Raw genomic sequence first — 13,774 nt, 5'->3', positions numbered from 1 at the left:
TGTCATTTCTACCTCTTGATTAGACCTAGACTATGACAGAATTGGTCTTGGGAGTGGTCCTAGGAGGTAGACCCCTAAAGACCGGATTTGGGGATTGGTTTGGTCATGCTCTTAACCTTGAGTGCAGTGCTGAACTTGCCAAAGGTGGGTGGTAGGATGCTAGTAACCCATGGAATACAGTTGCATCACAATTAATCAAGGTATGAACTGTGGTTGACAGATGAAGTGGCAACAGAAGCATGTAATTTGTGAACCCAAGTAGCTGCCATGCTTGACTCTTACGGCAGTAGTGACGACTGTAAGGCCTGTGATGTGGCCTGGATCCTTCTGAGTGCACTTGAGTGCTTACAGGCAGAAAATGACAAACTGATGGGGTGCCTAGGTGGCTCAGTCAATTAAGTGTCCGACTTCAGCTCAGGTCATGATATGGTTTGTGAGTTCGAGCCCCGCATTAGGCCCTGTGCTGACAGCTCAGAGCCTGGAGCCTGCTTTAGATTCTGTGTTTTCCTCTCTCTGCGCCTCCCCTACTCATACTCTGTCTCTCTTTCTCTCAAAAGTAAAGAAACATTAAAAAAAATTTTTTTTAAAAAGAGGAAGGGAATGTAACTTCCAACAAGTCATACATTTATTGCAAGAACTGAGTACTAATATACATTTTTTTTTAAAAAATTATATAGACATCTTGTCATAGAGAAAAGTAAAATGAAAACAGTATTCTGCAAAGGCTGGCTTTGATTTATCCTCCTATTTCAGATGCTTCAACCGTAAATAACCCCACTTTTTCATTTATCATAGTTAAAAATACGTAACAAAATTTGCCATTTTAACCATATTTAGGTGTACAGTTCAGTGACATTAAATACAGTTGACTCTTGAACAACACAGGTTTGAACTGCATGGTCCATTTACACTCACAATTTTACAATATAGTACTGTGAGTATATTTTCTCTCCCTTGGTTTTCTTAATAACATTTTCTTTTTTTCTAGCTTACTTTATTGTAAGAATATATAGTATATACATTACATACAATGTACAAAACATGTGTTAATCAACTGTTTATGTTATCAGTAAGACTTCCAGTCAACAGTTACGTTTTGGGGTAGTCAAAAGTTACATGTGCATTTTCAACTGTGTTGGGGGTTGGCACTCTTAACCCCCCCATTTTGTTCAAGAGTCAACTGTATTTCCGTATTGTGCAACCATCACCACTATCCATCTCCAGAACTTTTTCATCATCCCAAACTGAACCTCTATACCCATTCAACAATAACTCCCCCATTATCCTCTTCCCCTAGCCCTGGCAACCACTGTAAAACTTTCTCTCTATGAATTTGACTGCTCCAGATGCTGTATGTACAATATTATACCTTTGCATATCTTGTTTGAGGAAACGTAGCACATTTAGAAAGCCAGTCATCAGAAGTGCCTTCAAGATGGTTGGTAAGAAGACCATATATTTTGAGCATTCAACAAGTGGATTTCACAGCATCATATAATAGTTTTGAATTATACAATATTCATCCTTTTGTGACTGGCTTATTTCACTTAGCGTGTTTTTAAAGCATGACACTTACGTGTCAGAACTTCTTTCCTTTTTAAGGTTGACAAATATTCCGTTGTAAATGTACACCACATTTTATAATTTTCATCTGTCAGTGCACATGGGTTATTTCCACATTCTGGCCATTGTGAATAATACATGTATGAACATGGATATATAAATATCTCTTCAAAAGCCGGTTTTCAGTAGTGGGATTGCTGGATCATGTGGTAATTTTATGTTATGACTCCATCTTTAAGGAACATAATACTTCACAGAAAAATAGGAGAAGCTCAGAAAAATGAATGCTGTCAAGCACACACAGTAAATTCCAGTTTGGCTTGCAAAGGATTGGCTTCGTGAAAAGGTTAGTTTTAAAAATGGAAGTCGAACCAATTAGGAGACAACAGTGGCCAAGTTATAGGACTGTGAGGAGACATTTACTTTTATTATGGAGTCATGTGTAAGTGGGGTAACAGAAACATGGTCTGTTCACTGACTGTGATGAATAAAAAGTTATTCCTGACCATAGTTTTAAATAGGTCGAAAATATTATATGATACTGTGAAATCCACTTGTTGAATGCTCAAAATATGCGGTCTTCTTACCAACCATCTTGAAGGCACTTCTGATGATTGGCTTTCTAAATGTGTTACATTTCCTCGAACAAGATATGCAAACGTTCAGACTTAACAACTTATTACATGTTCTAAATTAGATTATGTAAAGTTTGTACAACTTTGAAAATATGTAAGAAGACATTGAATTGTACACTTCAAATGGGTGATCCTTATAGTGTATAAATTATATCTCAATAAGATGTTAGCAAGACCTTATTACAAGTGATTGTCACAATTCTGTGAAACTTTATGTACAAATTTAACATACAGTGTCTTTAAACAGTAAGAACCATTAATCCATTTGAGTATAGACCCTTCCAACTAAACCTTTACTTATTTGGAGCCAATGTTTGGAAAGCCTGGTGTCTGAAATAAATGGATGGAAGGAAATGCAATGTTATTTTTAAGTCATGGCACTAACAGTATTTAGCAAGAGCCATATTGAGGGACAGATAGGAGTCAGAGTTAACACACACACCAGATTTGGTAACATATCTATTTCTTGCATATCACATTTCCTGATATGTGGACGTCATTTGTTTTATAAATCTGTAGATACTCATCTTTGCAATCCTATTGGATTTTAACGCTCCTGTTTTTAAATATCTGTTGTATTTATTCATATATTTGTACATTGTAGTTTATTGTGAAACTATGTGGAATAGTCACAAATTACGCATTATAGAGTTCAAAGTAATGCAGTTGTACCTTTCTGAGATGGAAGACAGAGAAACGTAAAGCTACACTTGTAAATTCCAACCAGTCAGAGGTCAACCTTAAATAAAAATATATTTTAAAAGTTGCCAAGGACTTGGGGCACCTGGGTGGCTTAATCAGTTAAGCGTCCAACTTTGGCTCAAGTCTTAATCTTGTAGTTCATGAGTTCGAACCCTGTGTCAGGCTCTGTGCTGACAGCTCGGAGCCTGGAGGCTGCTTCAGAGTCTCTCTCTCTCTCTCTCTCTCTCTCTCTCTCCCTCCCTCCCCTGCTCGTTCTCTGTCTCTCTCAAAAATAAACAATAAATATTTTTTTAAAAGGAAACCTTTTAAAATAAAATAAAAGTTGCCAAAGGCAAAGGAGAAAGTATAACTTCTTAAAGGTCCACAGACTTTTCAGAAATCATTTTTTATTAAGTGTCTACCAGGATCTATATCACGGTACCCCTTTATTCCGTGTTTCCTGCTCCAGTTTGCTTGGTCTACAGGATTTCATATTTTGCCCATTGCATCATCCTGTTGTTGTTGTTTTAAGGTAATTCACATAACACAAAATTCTTGAATGTACAATTTAGCAGCATTTATTACATTTATCATGTTGTGCAACCTTCACCTTTATTTATTCCAAGACATTTTCCCCACCCCAAAAGGAAATCTTATGCCAATTCAGTCAATCCCCATTCCCTTCTCCCTCTAGCCCTTGACAACCACTATCCTGCTTCTTGTCTCTGTGGACTTCCCCATTCTGGATATTTTATATAAATGGAGTCATACAGTATATGACCTTTTATGTCTGACTCTGTCACTTCACATAATGTTTTCAGGGTTCATCCATGTTGTATCATTGCTTCATATTCATTGTATGGATAATGTTCCATTGTATGGCTATGAATCATCTCCCATTGCTTGGCTATTGGGGAATAGTGCTGTTGTGAACATTTGTGTCCAAGTTTCTGTTTAAGTCATGTTTTCAATTATTTTAGGTACCTAGGAGTGGAATTTCTGAGTCATATACTAATTGTATATTTAACTTTTTGAGTTTTCCAAACTGTTCCATGGCAGCTCTATCATTTTACATTCTTACCAGCAATGTAAAAAGCAGATTCCAATTTCTCCATATCCTCATCAACAGGTTTTGTTATGGGTATGAAATGGTATCCTGTTGTGTTTTTGATTTGCTTTTCCCTAATGGCTATGATATTGAGGATCTTAATGTGCTTTTTGGCTATTTTTATGTTTTTAACCCTTCATTTTTAAAAAATTTATTTAAGTAATCTCTATGCCAATGTGGCATAGAATTATTGAATTCTTACCAGCATCCCTGTGTTTATTTTTACTCTATTCCTAAGGCTCAAATAAAACCAATATAGTGATGTTTCTTTTTTCAAACTAGCTTACATTTCTAGAGATAAGATAAGCCTGTAGAGCCACAAAGTCTTGACTTTTACATTACATAAAGATGTTATTATCTATTTTTCCTAACATAGAGTGAAGATTCATTTTATGTTTTATTAAAAAGAAACAGAGCCAGTCATTCCAATAAACTTTTTCCTTTTCTCCCATTTCCAAATGGTAAGGTGGTTATGGAGAAAGACAGGCTATACTGAGGCTTCTAATGACATGGCTTGCTTGGACTTCCTTTTCAGTGCCAGAGGTTTAGAAATGTCCCCCCAAAAACTGGTATAGTATGTAAAACATTACCTTTGCTTGGACATTTTGTTTGTTCCTTTGATATTTCTTTATGTCCCATTGCTAAGTAATAGGATGCCTGCCAAGGAAATACCAGTTGCCCCATCTCTTATAGAGATAATACTGGTAAGGACAATTCAGAAATACCTAGGCTCCGTATTTGACATACTCTTAAAATTTCACAGAGCAAAGGACTTATCCATTTTATTCTAAAGCTCATTGGCCCTACCTACCATGTTGTTGTTTTTTTTTTATAATGCAAACACATTCTGTATCGAACTTTCGTTGTAAAATGCACAGATAGTAGAGATGCAAAGAAAGAAGGAAAGAGCAGTTTGACCAATGATTTTTTAGTTCGCATTTTTTTAATTTTAATTTTATATAGAACACAAGCAGGGGAGAGGGGCAGAGGCAGAGAGAGAGAGAGAATCCCAAGCAGGCTCCATGCCCAATGCAGTGCCTAGTGAGAGGCTCAAGTCCACGACCCTGGGATCATGACCTGAGCCAAAATCAAGAGTCAGCCACTCAACTGACCGAATCACCCAGGTGTCCCGGTTGTTAGCATTTTAAAAATTCACTACCACTGTGCCCTTGAGATAATTTCTGCATGCCACTCAGCAAACAATTATTGTATGTCAGTAACAATAAGAATGGCTGAATTTGTTGTGCACCTGTTATATATGTCTGGCACTGTATTATATTTTTTACATCAAATATCTATACAACAAACTTAACAAGGTAGATGTTTGGTAGGTAGTACCAGAATTTTTTAAAAACTGAAATAAAATACAACAGAGTAGAAAATATCAGAGCGCATCACATCTTTGAGGATTAGGTATGCCTTTCATGAAATTTACTTTCAATTGTACATTTATGTATGTGCTTACTAAGTTGGCATACGCTTGAATTTCATAATACAGTCCATAGAACTGGGCTGTGTCAACCTATTGATAATGACAAACTTTGGATATTTCAGTAACCAATAATACAGGCTTGAGCATACCAGAAGACTATCTTAGGTGGAATTTTGCCTTCTGCTGACCTATGATGCATCACATTTGTCAAGCAGAGTACCATGCACTGGTTACCAGTCCCAGAGGAGGAATCTAAACACTTCTGCCCATTGCATCTTGGTATCAGAGTCCATCAGAGATGGAACAATGCTTTACTTACATAGAAATGAGATAGGGCAAGATTATCTTTAATGGTGGGTTTGGTCCACCATCACCAATGGGTCTCTCCCAGTGGTCAGTGCAGGACAGTTTGCGCACGCCCCTCTTGTGTCACAGTACAAAGAACCCTGTTCCCTCTCTGCAGAGGACTGCTATAACAGGTTTGCCGTATGATGCACACACGTTAAACTGAGACAAAAGAGCACTCACTGAGTCTGGAAGAGGGAAAGATATTCCCAGCACAGTGTGATACACAGGCTGTGTGGGCTCTTTATCTCTTGCCAAGGAACTTTTCATCCTTCTGTGGTTAAGTGGGGGTTAACATATGAGACTGCCTTTCCCCACAAGGTCTATGGTCTATAGTAGTGTTACTTTAATTTCCTTGTTATCAAAAATTTCAGTAAAAAGGAATTAACTATTTTTAGCTCTGTGATACTAAGTACTATTTAAAGTATTTTCCATTAAGAGCTAAACCTGATTGTTTAGAATATGTGTTCTTTAATATGCTATTTTGTACTTTTTTTTAATTAAGTGATGTAGTTTTACAAGATTATTCTTAGACCTCATATATGTATACAGTTTTCATCTTGGGGAGAATCTGGCTCTTAAAGTCCAGTGTTTTGGGAACTGGGGAAACAGTAATCCACAGGGAGGACACATTATAGGTCTCTTCAGTTTCTTAATGAAAGAAGTTTCTTCACATTCAGAAGCAATTCTTCTCGTCTTCAAAATTATAAAAAGAAACAATAAGAAAAAACTGGTCTCAGAGGGAATTCTCATAAGTTTAAGGATCCTCTTAATGTTTGCTTGTCTTTCTTTTCTTTAGTAATCATTAAAATAAAATCTTATTAAAGAGCACTGTAATGGGCATGGCTTTAATATGTATTGCAGAATATAAGACAAAAAATTGGTTATAGGTAGAGGAGAAAATTGCTTGTTCTCATCATTAAATGAGTATTGTGTCCCTGTCAGCTTCAAACTTACCCCTTGTGAAATACAGAGAATAGCAAGTTATTCTTTTTTTTAAATTTTTTAATGCTTATTTTTGAGAGAGAGAGAGAAAGAGAACGAACGTGAGTGGGGGAGGGGCAGAGAGAGAGGGAGACACAGAATCCAAAGCAGGCTCCAGGCTCTGAGCTGTCAGCACAGCCCAACAAGGGGCTCAAACTCACGAATGCGAGATCATGACCTGAGTTGAAGTCACACACTTAATCCATGGAGCCACCCAGGTGCCCTGCAAGTCATTCTTAATGCTATGTAGCTGTCCTTGAAGTATTATCAATAAATAGAAATTATTATGAAAAATGCCATCTTTGTTTTAAATCTAAAAAGCTCACAATTAGTTTTTTAATTCCAGACAGTTGTTTCATGGCAGAGTGAGTAATTTTGATGTCATTTTTCCATTAAACTCCCCAATTTAATATCAGTAATTAAAACCAGAATATGTATATAAATAATGTTTATATGTATTAGTCATTTAGTGTTTTTTTTTAATTAATTTTATAAATCCATCAATTCTCAAGAAGGCTATCAATGGCTGTTCAATTTTTCAGGGCTTTTTTCCAGACTTCAGACTTCAGCTCCGAAAGTAAAAGCTCTTTCCACATCACAGTCCTCGCATCAAGTGGCAGGTCCTGTGTGGAACCTGGGTCGACTCAATCATGTAGCAATTGCAGTGCCAGACTTAGAAAAAGCCAAGGCATTTTATGAGAATGTTCTGGGGGCCCAGGTAAGTGAGGTGGTCCCTGTTCCTGAGCATGGTGTATCTGTTGTTTTTGTCAACCTGGGAAATACCAAGATGGAACTGCTTCATCCACTGGGAAATGACAGCCCAATTGCAGGTTTTCTGCAGAGAAACAAGGCTGGAGGAATGCATCATGTCTGCATTGAGGTATTTTATTTTAATGTTTGTTGTTTCCAATTTCTCTTACAAAGTGTCTTTTACTTTTTAAGACCATGTATTGTCACTGTCATCAGAAACTGGTAGTAAGTTATTTAAAGGGAATGGTAATTCTGGTCTTACTCAAAGGTAGATCTATCAGTATATTCTCTTGCCCTATAGAAAATTATAAATAATAATAATAACATCTTTTATTGAAGTCTGGATTTAATGGCCACAATAAAGGCCACCAAAGCTGCCAAAACAGATTTACATCTTTTCTGTAGTGTTTATTGATTATACATGACCTTCCATGTAATAGGAATACAGCTGCTTTCACTATCACAAGGTGATTAGAAGAAGCAGGTGAAAAGACTTTATACAGTAATAATTTCCGTATATATGCTAAGTATTCTTATGATTATTTTCTATCCTTAAAATTCTAATACCTTGTTCCTTATTACAAAAGCAGTACATTTTCAATTACTGACCGTGGTTTTTAAGACCTTTCAATCACATCTGCTTACAATTCCCAAGAAAAACTTGAAATGTTAGATAAGAATATTCTCATTAGAGAGCCTGTATCTGTAGATATTCATGTTCAGATAACTGCCTTTTGTAATATCATCAATACTAATTGTGCTTTCGTTTAAATTATTTTGATAGGACAATTCTTTTGATAAAAAAGAATGGAATATTTAATAAGTAGGCCTCGTTCCTAATGTAGAAAACAAAGGGGTTGACTGTAGAGTGAACTCAAAGGTTTATTCAGTTCATATTACAAACATATTTGAGAACCTACAATGTGTACTGTACTGAGAGTGGGATTTAGCGAAGAAGAAATGGACTGTGCTCACAGTGAGGAGGGGCAGCTGTTTAAACAAGCAATTACAGTATCCTTTGATAAGGAGAATTAACATACATGTCTTCTCGGTAACACAAATGTGGGAAAGGTTGATTGCCCCTGGCAGGTGGAAGAGGTGAGAACACACCACAGGGCATGAGTTATAATAAATGTGAAGGAATTCCCCAGGTCCACAAGAGGAGGAAGTATTCCAGGCAGAGGGAATAGCATATGGAAAGGAATAGAGTTACCGTAACAACTGGCATTGAATCCTTTGGCTGTGTACAAGTACTCGATGTGTATTATTTTCTTTAATTTTCATCGCTATTCTATGAGCTACTCTACTCACCTTCCTCAGGTGAGGAAACAGAGACTTGAGCAGTTAACTTTTTTATTTTTTATTTTTTTAAATGAAAACATTTTTTAAATGTTTATTTTTGAGAGAGAGAGAGAGAGAGCAAGCGAGCACAAGTGGGGGGAAGGGCAGAGAGAGAGGGAAACACAGAATCTGAAGCAGGCTCCAAGCTCTGAGCTGTCAGCACAGAGCCCAGCGCGGGGCTCGAACCCACCAACCATGAGATCATGACCTGAGCTGAAGTCAGACACTTAACTGACTGAGCCACCCAGGCACCCCTGAGCAGTTAACTTACCATAGACAAGTTAGTAGTAAGTGGCAAGGCTGAGGTTCAAACCCAGATGTGTTCTGATTCCAGGATCTTCACTGTTGGCAATGGTGCCAGATTGCCTTCATTGTATTGGTTGAGTTTAAAATTTGAGGTAAGGGAGCCGTAAGATGGTATTATTTATTGTTAATATTTAACTTTTACCCCCTTTTTTAGGAGTTTAATTTTGGCTGCCGGTCTTTATTTTAGTAGACTTGAGGGTTTGTTTAAGACCTCTCCAGGATGAGGGGCGCCTGGGTGGCTCAGTCGGTTAAGTGTCCGACTTTGGCTCAGGTCATGATCACACAGTCAGTGAGTTTGAGCCCCACGTCGGGCTCTGTGCTGACAGCTCAGAGCCTGGAGCCTGCTTCGGATTCTCTGTCTCTCTCTCTCTGCTCCTCCCCCACTCATGCGTGCTCTCTCTCTCTCTCTCTCTCTCTCTCACTCTTTCTCAAAAATAAATAAAGCATGAAAAAAATTAAAAGAAAAAGACCTCTCCAGGATGAGAGGCAGGATCATAAACCTTTGAATTCACTCTTCCCTCTCCCACACTACAGTGTCTGTGTCCTACATCAGAGAGCCCATGTCTTCAAAGGAAGCTGCTATGTGAGTTCAGTTTAAGTAAGAATAGTGGAAGTTCAGTAATGTAACGGCAAATTCAAAAGTACAGATTAAAAGGGGGAAATAAAAATGTATAGCAGTATAAAATGAAGGTGTGTAATAGGAAAAGGTGTGAAAAGTTAGTTGTTGCTACGTTAGCATGACACCCCTCCCCCTGCCATTGCTCTCTGTTCTTTGTAAAAATTAAAGTGGCTTAAATAGATCGATCGATCGATCAATAGATAGATAGGAAATAGGTAGATAGGTAGGTAAGTAGGTAGAATGATTTTATTTTTTCTGTTCTCAGTCTAAAAGCTAAGTGTCCTAGAGGCGAGTCCTGTAAGGAAAGGACCTGAAAATTACACATATCACTCCTGTTCATGTCCCGTTGGCCCAAGCTTAGTCACATGGTATGGTTGGCTGCAAGTGCAGTCTGAGTCAAGCAGTTATGTGCCCTGCTAAAACTTGGGCTGTTGCTATAATTAAAAGGAGGAAAAGGTGAGGCACCTGGGTGGCTCAGTCAGTTAAGCATCGGACTTTGGCTCAGGTCTGATCTCACTGTTTGTGAGCTCGAGCCCCATGTCAAGCTCCATATTGACAGCTCAGAGCCTAGAGCCCGCTTCAAATTCTGTGTCTCCCTCTCTCTCTGCCCCTCCCCTACTCACACTCTGTGTGTGTGTCTCTCTCTCAAAAATAAATAAACATTAAAAATTTTTTTTAAAAAAGGAGCAAGAGGAGAATGCATGTTGGAGACCACCAATCTATGCTGCACTTGGTAATTTTAAAAAAATGGTATTGCCGAGATAGCATGACCCTTTTTCCGAATGAAGATATGCTATAGGATGTTAGCATTAGAGAGTTAGTGTTACCTGCTGCAGCAGTATGTGAGATCAAGTTGTCATCACATGCAGGTGTTTGATTCCCTGACTCACCAAATGGAACAAAATTCCCTGCCTATACTTGAACAGGACACATTTTTGCTGAATAAAGCCACTGAGATTTCAGGGTAAATTATTTTAGCACAGTGTAACCTAGTCTCTTCTGGCTAATACAACTTGGGTCTGAAATTGCCTTCTACTGAAAGTACAAAAAGGGATAGAATTGGTCAGAAAATACTTCCTTGGTCATTAGAGTTACTGTTGCCATTGATACGCATTATCCCACAACTTTGGGGTGGCAAACAGCAACTATTTGATTTTGGTTAGGATTTTGTGGGTTAGGAGTTTGGGGGAAGGCTCTGCCTGGCAGTTCTAACTTGGGCTCTCTCACGTGCTTGCAGTCAAATACTGGCTGGGGCTGCAGTCATATGAAGGCTCAACTGGGCTGGGCATCCCACATGCCTCACTTGAGGTGGCGGTTGATTCCAGCCAGCAGCTGGTTGCTCAGCCCAGCTTTCCAGTAGGAGCACCTGCGTGTAACCTATTCATCTTCACCTGCTGACAGTAGTTTAAGGATAGTTGGACTTCTTTTTGTTTAAGGTTTATTTATTTTTGAGAGAGGGAGAGCATGAGTGCAGGAGGGGCAGAGAGAGAGGGAGACAGGATCCAAAGCAGGCTCTGTGCTGACAGCAGAGAGCCTGATGCAGGACTCAAACTCACGAACCGTGTGATTATTACCTGAGTCCAAATAGGATGCTTAACCAACTGAGCCACCCAGACACCCTGGGATCGTTGGACTTCTTACTGCACAGTTGGTTTCCCCCAGAGTGAGTGTCCCAGGAGAGCCAGGCAGGACCATATGGCCATTTCTGTCCTAGTCTCAAAAGGCCCACAGCAGTCTTGGTCATAAACAAACTTTTCAGGCAGATCAACTATGTGAGAAGAGGACAAAGACCCTACCTCTTGATGGGAGGAGCAGCAAAGAGTCCGTGGACAAGTTTTAAAAGTGTATAGCCATCAATATACTAATGTGCTCTAAACAAAAGGACAATGTGGAAAACTTTTAAATGCTGTAGAATGATTTTATTTTCAACTAGCCAGAGGTGGGAACCAACAACATTCTCATATGCATGAGGAAGTGACCTATTTAGCCTTTGTAAATGTAAAGAGACTTGAGCTTGGTGCTTGATAAGGTAGAAGATGATAAATATCACATAAACAAAAACCAGAGACTTCAGCTTTTCCTGTTTTGGGAATAGACAGCATTCAGAAATGTGTCTTCTGAAAATGCTCATAATCTTCTATTTTATGGCCCATAGCCATTTATTTCTTAACGCCATTCCTTCTTTTAAAATGTTAAATCTACCCCTTCAGAGAAGTGACTTTCTTTGTAATTATCATAAGGATGCTTTATGTTCTTTTTCACTGAGACCTCACATAAAACCTCTGGTTTAGCAGGTTGTCTCTTATGGGTGTGCATCATAGCTCTTAGTTGACTTAACAGAGACTTTATTTTTTCATTTTTATTTTTTAAATATAATTTATTGTCAAGATGGCTAACATACAGTGTATACAGTGTGCTCTTGGTTTTGGGGGTAGATTCCAGTGAGGCTTAACAGATTTTAGACAAAAATGTACTTTTTCTCGTACGTAGATTAGTATCTCACCCACTACCAACATTTTTCTGGCAAAGTTGGCTTTTGGTTTCCATTTTTTTCTTGTAAGGTTTGCCCACATTTCTTACACTTGTGTGGTTTGTCTTTCACTAGAGGAAGTTTGGAAGTCTTCTCTTGCTTATGTGTGGACCAGGTAGCCAGCTGTTTCCTGGCACAACTTGTACTGATGGTGCCCATGTGCACTTCCTGCCTTCTGCAGGCCCCTCCCTGAGGAGATGGTTCTGGTATTGAGGAGAATAGGCTGTGCTTTCACTAAAGAACTTCCCTAAAGAACTTGCCCAGACAGCAAGGTGTATCACGGTGCAAGCCTTTCTTGTTCAGCAAATTTGTATTAAGGTTTCAAAATGTTTTTTAATGCTTCCATGCTAGTTGGTTAAACAGCTCCTGCTCTAAACCTCCTGAGTAACATCCCTCTTCCAGAAGGACCCTTCCCTGAGACCCCTACACTCCTCACACACACACACACACACACACACACACACACACACACGCATGCACAGACACACACGCACAATTCATCTCCTAAAGGGTTAACACGTTCAGCAGGGGTCTTCCAGGACTCCGATCCTCAGTGAGGTCCCCCCATTCTATTTGGTTGGTGTCTTTGTCTATATTATATTGCTGGTTGTTGAGTATTTTCGGTTTCACTCTGATCTTCACTGTATTAGCTGCTGGGGACGCGTAGCTGAGTGGCCCACTTGCTTCATGTGTTCACAACATGCCCTGCATTTTCCACAGAGGATTAGTGGTGACTGACCAAAATGCAGCTTATAAGAAATAAAACAAGGACAGTAGTAATAGTGCAAGTTAGAACAAAAAGGAAATGTAAGGCAAGATAAAACTAAAGGTAAGATTAGTGCACCTATTTGCTTTGCCAAATAATGCTTTGTAGTGGCCAAAACAAATGAGAAAATGAACAGTATTCAAAATAATTATGGCTCCTTCTCCCTTCCTTCCCTTCCTGTACAATTCAATCTTGAAGATGTTAGGTAGGGCACTCCCGTGTTTGGGGGGAGAGCCGAAGTAGCCCAAATCAGGGTGTGTTGTGGCCAAAGTAGGGTAAAAAGAGCATCTTTAAGTGGGAGATGCCTGCCATGGGAAAGCCAGAGACCAAGTAGGATGCCCATGCCTGGAGAGGTCCAGCTCAGGGTGCAGTATTTGAGCAGAGTGGGATGGGGGTCGTACCTGCAGAGAGGCAGCTCAGCTTCAGGTGTCAGAGTGAGAAGGTCATCAGCATGGAAGGCTAACCTAGTGTAGGCCTGTGGAGGGTGACACTCATGGGGGTGGCGGGAGCATCATGGAGTGTAAGAGCCTGAATAGGGTGAAGGAGGCATTAACACCGTGTGTGTGTATGTGTGTGCGCGTGTGTGTGTGTGTGTGTGTGCGCGTGCGCATGCGTGAGTGTAGGGGGTACCCAGCATGGGGAATCAGGGCTTGGCTCCGGTGAGGAGTGCATCAGTACAGGGGGAAATGGTGACTCAGTGTGGGGAGCTGAAGC

The 13,774-nt window shown here is 39.3% G+C and overlaps 1 protein-coding gene across 1 annotated transcript in view; it reads left to right on the top strand.

Moving 5' to 3' along the window:
* The window catches only part of MCEE (methylmalonyl-CoA epimerase), a 28,704-nt gene that overhangs the window by 1,920 nt on the left and 13,010 nt on the right, over nucleotides 1–13,774 (top strand). The window contains exon 2 of the mRNA XM_042941222.1: nucleotides 7,291–7,628. Coding sequence (XP_042797156.1) covers nucleotides 7,291–7,628 — 338 coding nt within the window. The remainder of the gene's footprint in view (nucleotides 1–7,290; nucleotides 7,629–13,774) is intronic.

The sequence above is a fragment of the Panthera leo genome, chromosome B3 (genome assembly GCF_018350215.1).
Source record: "Panthera leo isolate Ple1 chromosome B3, P.leo_Ple1_pat1.1, whole genome shotgun sequence".
Taxonomy (NCBI): domain Eukaryota; kingdom Metazoa; phylum Chordata; class Mammalia; order Carnivora; family Felidae; genus Panthera; species Panthera leo.
Note: the sequence above shows the minus strand (reverse complement) of the source record. Positions and strands in the feature narration are given on the sequence as shown.